Genomic DNA, 8,575 nt, shown 5'->3' on the forward strand with positions numbered 1-8,575 from the left:
ATTCTTATGATACATCCATGTGGGATGGCCTACCTTTTAGTGTTTCGATCAGCTTAAGAGGGATATATATATAATGTGGTGGATGCCAAATGCCCCTTTTCAAGGTGCTTTCCTTTGCTTTTGTTGCGTTGAAATTTAACTTGCCAACCTTGTACATGTCACCTAAAACTACTATTGGAGTATTTTTCACTTGTGAAACAGATTAGCTTTGGTTTTTCTTTGCTTGATTATTCACTTGTGAGAGATTATCTTTGTATCACCTTGTATTGCAAAAAAAAAGCTTCACATTTGCATAGTAATAAAAACACAAATAATGATTATATTATTAAGTTGATTCTCAATGTATCACAATATGGCTTTTATAAAGCCTTCTCAACATAACTTCTCGAGCTACGATTCTACAAGAGTGCAACTAATTATTTTAATAGCAATAATGAACTACAAATCACTATGGTGATATTATTACAAATTTAAACCTTAATCTAACATCCCCCTTAAGGTTTACATTTCGTAAAACAAAACATGCTGATCAAAACAAACAAATGCATATTCTTTAGAATCTTTTCTTTGACTAAAAAATTCCTGAACCAAATGGAACTCCGTCAAGTTGCCTCATAACCCTTGGAACTGTGTAGCTCTCGAATTGAAATCTCGAGTTCTTGGATTACCACCTCTTTGAACTCTTGAATCATAGGTCTCCACCCTTGGAACTGTGTAGCTCTCGAATTGAAATCTCGAGTTCTTGGATTACCACCTCTTTGAACTCTTGAATCATAGGTCTCCCTAGTTATTGGACAATAATCCATGTTGAGCTATATCCACAGTGCTCCATCAAGTTGTCTCATGACCCTCATAAAGATATGATTTCCTAAATTCATAGATTACCAAACTATCTAAGCAACAATCCATATTGACTTCACCAAATCCCTTTCTGTCTTTAAAAAGAAAACTTCACAATACATACATTCTTCAATTTTGTTAGCATCAAAAGAGGAAAGGAAAAAGCATATGCATCCCATACAAAGAACCCTCTCTAAGCAAGAATTTGATTTGAAATGACAAAAATCCTCTAGTCTCTGATGCCTCCAGCCTCCAATATGTCTTTGCATGTGTGTCTTTGGAAGTGCTGTTAAGTGTAACATGGATGACCCTTAAAGTACAAGGATAGGATGATATGATAAGAAAATTCATATCAAGATTATTAGGCTCAATTGATAATACACCCATTTACAAAGTAATACCAAAAACATTACTAGTACATATAAAAATACCGAATTTTTTATTTCTCTTAATTCAATGTATAAGTAAAAATAAATCCTTCAAATGTTTTAGTGCCCTTAACCTTATGAAAACTTAACTACTTATGTCTTCCTTATTCCTTATGAACTCCCCACTTTAATTTCATAGGAAATTTAAATATTTTATTTTTTAAATCTGCTTCCTATTAATCATTTTCCCCAATACACAATGCACTTTAAAAAATTTAGATAATGTATCATGATTTTTTTAATTGTTAAAGGCTGGAAATCATTAAAAACCAGTGGCAACCTCCAATGCATGTGGATTTATGGCTTTATTCTGTACCACATTGGTGGAGGTTTTCTTGTAAGCTTGTTGATGGAGGAGGGCACATAACGATGGAGAAAGTAGTTTGCATTTCTTTGTAGTGTTCACAACAAAAAAGTAAGAAAGAGGGAAGGTGCTTAAATGTTGGATGTAGTTGAGCGAAGGTGCTACGCATTTGGAGTAGGACAGTACTGCATTCTCCCCACTGGTCACTAGATAAATAATAGGTATCAATCATTTGCACAAGAACAAAAATGATTCTTGCACAATACACAAACCTTAATATTCCAACATCTTGCACCATTGAATCGATAAATGATCACTAGTTCTTTCTTACCAAATTTTCTTCTTTTGTCTGAACTGTTTCCTTTCATCAATTCGTAATGATGTGCATCACTCTTATAATGCATCCATGTGGGATGGCCCACCTTTGAATGCTTAAATAATCTTGTGGATTCTAGTTAGCTTGTTTTTAGGGATGTACCGAAAGCACCTTTGTTGTTTGGAGCTTGAGTTGCCTTGCTGTGGACCTTGAATGGCATTTGCACTTATGGTGCTACCTTATGAAGGCGAGATTTGAATAGGCCAACCAACTTGGTTTTTGAATCTTAGCACTCCAAGAGTTCTAGGTTAAGAAGTGAGAGTGACAGATTGAAGTTGTGAGAAAGAAAGAAAAATCTTAAAGAAGGAAACTCAAATTCTTTATGGAAAGGAAAGCAAAGGATTTTGGGCAAGCTTTTGATGTTTGTTAGAATCTAGATTTTCAAAGGCTTATCTTACAGAGCAAGTGGCCTGCTTATAAGGTTGTGAAAATGTGAAGGTTAGTCTTTAAATTAGGGGCAGCTTATCTTACAGAGCAAGTGGCCTGCTTATAGTAGTTACAATATAAATTAGGGGCAGCTTTAAATGCACTAAACGTTTTTTCTCTTCAAGGTGTAAAAATGAGCTTAATAAGTAATTTATAAAATACCCTTAGTTAGCTACTAAGGGTTAACTTAATACTTGGTAATTTATAAGGTATATAATGAGGAGTTGGAAAATAATTAAGGCTATTAAACTTTTTTGATGTTGGTACCTCTCTTTAAGCTTAGTCGCTGTTTTTATTTTAAGGTGTGCTATATAAATTTTAGGGTCAGTACTTTCTATGTTAAATAACGGTAATGTACAAGTAAGAACAGACTAGTTTATAACAACAAAAACTAGGCTAGAAATGAGTTTAGCTTTTATTTGTGATGGTGGGACCTATTCTTGTATGTAAGAACCCTACTGGTTCTAACTTCCCTGAAATACTATTGCTGATGTGTTTTTGGATTTTCAAAGGTTTTGAACAATTTAAAAGCAAAAAATAACAAGTGTGCCAAGCAAGAATTGCACATAAAACCAAATAGAAACGAAATTGAGAGCAACTGCAACTATATCATGAATAAGATAACTGCTACAATTAATTCTATTGCTAATTGCATACCCATAGGTCCTTGGCTTATTTTAAATGAAGAATTTTGGTGTTTGCCAGCCAAAACTGGGAAACTGATTAAAATGGACGTACAAGTCTGGAATGCAATTTCTTCAGGCCAGAATGCAGATAAATCAACCTATTAGAGCTAGGCGTTGGGAATTGTGTCACCAAACTGCAAATAAGGGAGGCATTTCAACCTCCAGTCAAAAACGCCCTATGTGGGGCCCCACGTGCCAGGCTGGAATAGTATGGCCAGTAAGAAGACTTGTACGGCTGGTTATTGAATTGGTAAAATGCTGCTAATGAGGAGTATAACCTGAATTGCCTCCTTCCTTATTCAATTTCTGCAAATAACTGTCACAATTAACCTCTGGTGAAGCACCTGAAGACTTCTGAATGAAGCCCTCTCAATTTGCAATAGTTCAACTGATCTTTCACAGCCTCAGAATCACAGATCCATGAAGAATAAACGTTCTTCAATAGAAAACTCTCTGACACCCTTGTCTCAGACAATCCACAGAGAAAAATCAAGCAATGTCAAATAATCAATAATCTTCCATGAATTTGACTTGCTTTGCCTTGTAACCCCAAGGCACGATTTCCAAGAAAGTATGCCCTATTGCAATTTTAAATACATTAAAATGTATTTAACTTACTTTTCCATAGTTAAAATTCATCCTAGGCGTACTTTATGATTTAAGTGATTAAAAATCACTTTATAACATTTAAGTGGCTTTAATATTTTATAGTCACTTTATGACTTTATAATATTCATATAAGTTAATTTAATAACTTAACCATTAAAATATTAATATCTCCCTCAATATTCAGTCTTTTGACGTGCCGTTTGAAGGTGGAGTCAACACTGAACAACCCCCATGTGTCTAGGTGCCTTGACTAAAAATAGCACTACTGCCAGATTTACTTACTATAAATAGTAAGTCCCTCAACTGAGCCCACACACTGATTGCGAAGGCCCTGGAACTGAACCCAAGACTGAATTGAAGAAGGGGAACTGCCACTTAGACTCTCTATCCAGAATGTTAGCCTACGAGAGTCCAAAATAATAGGCTAACCCATCAGTTACAGAAACTGACTAGAGTGGGGACATCACATTGTATTTTTATGTTTTAAATAATTAGAGTAGCCCATGTAAGCGATAACCTTTCTAATGCATCAAAGGGGTTGTGGTAAATTGGTAAGAACTTTTGGTTCTCATGTTGGAGACTAAGATTCAGTTCTCCCCAAAGATATCTTAGCATTGGTAAGCATCTTGGAGTGATATTTCCACTCTAGTGGTATTGTGTTTTAGGCTTGCAAGTGATGGAGGAGCACAAGGAAGAAAAAAGAGTAGTTATTTGCAGGAGGAGGTAGGAGTAAGCCTTCAAGCTATAGGAGTGAAGGATGGAGAAGACGAAAGAGGATGCCTTGTAGGAGGAGAAAGGAGGTGAGCAGTTGGTGAGGTGTTCAATTTGTAGGAGCACAAGTAGGAGGATTGTTAGTCTAGTAGTATCCATGCTAGGAGAGTATCGTATACAATTAGTAACCCCAATTGTTGTAAGGGGTGGGTCCCCTTTACCAACACTCACTACATAATATGAAAAAAAATTCCTTTCTTGTGCAGCAATCTTAGTTGAAGATTTTATCATGGAGTGCTAATCGATGGGATCTTGTAGCTGCAAAACATCGAATAAAAGTAGCATTGATAGCTACTTTTGGATTAGAATACTTCGACATAATGGCTCTAGGAACAGGCACAAACAAAAATTGATGCCTACGTTGCATTTCTAAATTTTGTTCATGGTTTTCACATTTGTGCTTATGATAAGCTTAACAGTATATAATCACTTTATGTTACTAATGTGATTTTTGTAATGTTTTTGTTTGACATCAGGAAGATCTGGGAGAACTACCTCTTGCAGGAAAGCATAATAAAGGGTGCCATTGCAAGAAGTCAGGTTGTCTGAAGAAGTATTGTGAATGTTTCCAAGCAAATATTTTATGCTCTGAAAATTGCAAATGCTTGGATTGCAAAAACTACGAAGGTAGTGAAGAACGAAGAGCTCTATTTCATGGGGAGAATAATACAAGTTTAAATTATGCCCAATTGGCAGCAAATGCTGCTATTAGTGGACCGGTAGGTTCTGTAGGGTATGCTTCTCCTTCTCCCAACAAGAAGAGAAAAACACAAGAACTTGTATTTGGACAAGCACCAAAAGAACATGTTCCTCATAGGATGACTCAGGGTTTGCAGGTAATTATGCTTTAAAGAGTAACTGCTCAACAGCATTATAGAAAGAATGCATAGTTGTACTGTTATAATGTGGGACAATGTTTTCTGAATCGCTATTATACAACACCCTTATACAATAGTATCTTTTGGAATATGATTTTGGAGATGTAGATATTATTTGGAATGATTTGCTACTAAATGTAATTTAGCAGGCCAATATCCCGAAGAGTACTACTGTGATAAATGCTTCTGTCCCTGCTATTCAAACAGTGCATGCCACTGCACCTGTTGTGATACCCATGCCATCCACAAAGGTTCAGTACAGGTATATGTCAGTACTTATCCTTGTAAGACATCTTTTGATCTTCAACACTGGAGTGCAATTTTATTTTCATTTATAGCTGACATTTATATTTCTTGGAAGATCTCTTTTGGCCGATGTAATTCAGCCAGCTTATGTCCAGGATCTTTGTAAGCTATTGGTTGTTGTCTCAGGAAAGGCTGCCAAAACAAGTGCAGGTGAAATTTCTTTCTATATGTATCTGAAATGATAGGAAGCACGTTTTTAAACTGGTTCCAGTTTCCATAAAAATCTGGATTGGTATCCTTTTACTTCTCATCTGGTCACGTGTTGGTTGAAAATAATTTTTTCAATTTCATTCTCAACTTACAAATTTAATACTTTGATGAGATAATATATGCACATTTGGAAGTCTATATCTTAGCTGATTCATCTCGTTGCTTTCTGATTTATAGAGGAAAAGGGTTATCAAGATGAGGGTGCAAATACACAAACTGAGAAGGGGAATGATTTGGGAAGCAACAAAGACCCCAAGCTATTGCATGCTCAGAATGAAGATCGTACAAATCAGAATACACAAATTGATAGGTTGGGTCCTGATCAAAGAGAAAAGCTAGCTGCTGGGGCAACTTCTTCTAACTGTGTGGATGACTCAGAGTCAGATGGTATTGCCGATAACCGCAAACAAAGGGCTATGTCACCAGGAACTTTAGCTCTAATGTGTGATGAACAAGATAGTCTTTTCATGCCTTCAGCTTCACCTTCGGGAGATCCTTCTAGGGGATCTTACAATCAACATGCCTTGGAAGTTTATGCTGAACAAGAGAGAGCTGTGTTAACAGAATTTCGAGATTGTCTTCGTAAGATCATCAGTGTTGGCACATGGAAAGGTTTGTGATTATATTCACATCCATTGCAATTGCTAATGATCTTTACTTATGAACATCTTTTTGTCTTTTGAAAATAGACCATCTTTTCTTATTGTCAACACATGTTTAGTCTTCTTCTGAAATGGTCAGTTGTATTTATTCTTATATTTAGATAATTCATGTCTGACAGCATCAATGCATCAACCGGCCCAATATTCAGATGCAGTTAAATCTGAATTACCTGTTTCTGGATCAATGCAAATCAATCAACCAACTGTGGTTGTACCTAGGGTGGCCAGACCAGTGCCTTTTTTTTCTGAAGCTATTACTGCTGCTTCTGTACCTGTATCCACTACGGCTGTAGTTAAAACCAGCTTGCCAGGAAGACCCTTGGAAAATGGGGATATTCATGCCAGTGTTGAAACTGCACAAAAGTTGTGACCTAAAACAGATACTGGCTTTCAGGTGATAGAGAATGACAACATTATTGGTGACAAAAAACAGCCACCATTTGCAAAGTTGGCAGGAAGCAAGTTTTAAACCTTTATATTATCACCAAAACTGGCGCTTGTTGCAGCTTAATAAATAGCTGCTTGTATAACTAGAATTTTCTGGGTAAAGTAACACCCATGTGTTTCACTCGTCATGTCAAGCTGAGCCAATTTTCTTGTTGACCTGGTTTTTTGATGTTTCACTGGTGTAAACCTTGATTTTTATCATTACGGGTGGTTCAATTTACTCTCTTCAAAATGGCTCCAGTATGCATATACAAAAGACAATCTATCACGCAGACACTATTTGTCACGTTCAGTATTGGAAACGTGTCTACCTTTGGGGATAGTGCATCTTCCCTAATTCAAAGTTTTTGCATGTAACTGCTCACTGTTTCATCTGAATTAGTTGCATCAGCATTGGGAGGATGCTGAAAAGTTGTTTCAGAGTTATTCTTCTGTGTTTTCATTCTTTGCATTGGAGGAGTGCTGATTTCAATCTTCAAGCAGAAACGAAAATTCAGGGCTTAATAACAGTAACACACTCCTTGCGCTTACTCTGGTATTCTGATGAACAAAGCTGATTGCTTCTGAACAGCGTGGCCAAATTTTACAGTGTAAGTCATCTTTAGAATGCATGTCAGACATTCATCTCTACAGAGAAACTCCATGTATGTACCTTTATTTGAGTAAACTGGCATGCCAGACAATTGTCTATTAAAGTTGCCCTTTACATGGAAGATGACTGATACTTTATGAGAATAATTTGAAGATCTTATTTAGTAGCAATGTGCATAAATAAAACCCCAAAAATAATAAGTTAGGATAATGTGGATGGTGCCTACAGCAGTTCCAATCAGTTGTGAATTTTGTAGACTCTTGGTGGCAAATGAATTTTCAGTAGACAAGGAGAGACAAATGAAGTAAAATGGCAATGCTTGTGTTGCCTTATTTATAAGCATTGTCACATCCTCGCAAACAATTTGCCGTTAAGAGTAGCTTCGTTCATCTTAAAACTGGAACTAGCATTAAAGAATGGCAAGAACGAACAAGATAAAAGGGCTAATGTTAAAAATATCAAGTGAACAATAAAATGGGAGAATGAACAGCTGGCAATTGCTTGGGAATAAATTTCCCATTAAGGAATCTGCAAAAAAGCAAGTTATGTTCAATAGAACTAATAGTATGGAGATAGTTGAATAATTAATTATATTATTTAGAACTAGTGGTATGGATGATGGATATCAATATATGCAAACTTTACTGGAGTCACTGTTTGAGAAACAAGTATCATCTCAGTCTTCATGTTGCGTCGTTTGGAATATCAAGATCATCTGACCTTGCATGCATTTTAGTGGAGACGACATTTGATTTACTTTCATTATTCCAATTTTTTGGTTAAATAAGATTGAAGGTGCTTGCATAAATATTGTGCCAATAATTTGGTTGACGTCATTTAATGGAACCCATATTGACATAATAATTGATAATTGTAGAGGAGAAAAGTGCATACATTGCACTTTATCCACTTTTATTACTCATTTAGACTTTTCCTTGATGCGTTATTTTGGTGCTTGATTTAATGAATTTAGTTCATAATTTGACAACGCAGGCAATTGACATAATAATTGATAAGTGTTCATTTTCACTTTTACCCAC

The 8,575-nt window shown here is 35.9% G+C and overlaps 1 protein-coding gene across 3 annotated transcripts in view; it reads left to right on the plus strand.

The window, feature by feature from the left end:
- LOC131069870 (protein tesmin/TSO1-like CXC 5) overlaps window positions 1-7,681 on the plus strand; it is a 31,669-nt gene extending 23,988 nt beyond the window's left edge. For 2 of the 3 annotated variants that reach the window (XM_058005440.2, XM_058005442.2), the window contains exons 5-9: window positions 4,917-5,276; window positions 5,465-5,580; window positions 5,680-5,774; window positions 6,012-6,446; window positions 6,616-7,681. In XM_058005440.2, coding sequence (XP_057861423.2) covers window positions 4,917-5,276; window positions 5,465-5,580; window positions 5,680-5,774; window positions 6,012-6,446; window positions 6,616-6,866 — 1,257 coding nt within the window. In that variant the 3' untranslated portion in view covers window positions 6,867-7,681. The remainder of the gene's footprint in view (window positions 1-4,916; window positions 5,277-5,464; window positions 5,581-5,679; window positions 5,775-6,011; window positions 6,447-6,615) is intronic. The other variant, XM_058005444.2, reaches the window with a different exon arrangement.
- Window positions 7,682-8,575: the final 894 nt, after the last annotated feature.

Source organism: Cryptomeria japonica, chromosome 6 (assembly GCF_030272615.1).
Source record: "Cryptomeria japonica chromosome 6, Sugi_1.0, whole genome shotgun sequence".
NCBI classification, from domain to species: domain Eukaryota; kingdom Viridiplantae; phylum Streptophyta; class Pinopsida; order Cupressales; family Cupressaceae; genus Cryptomeria; species Cryptomeria japonica.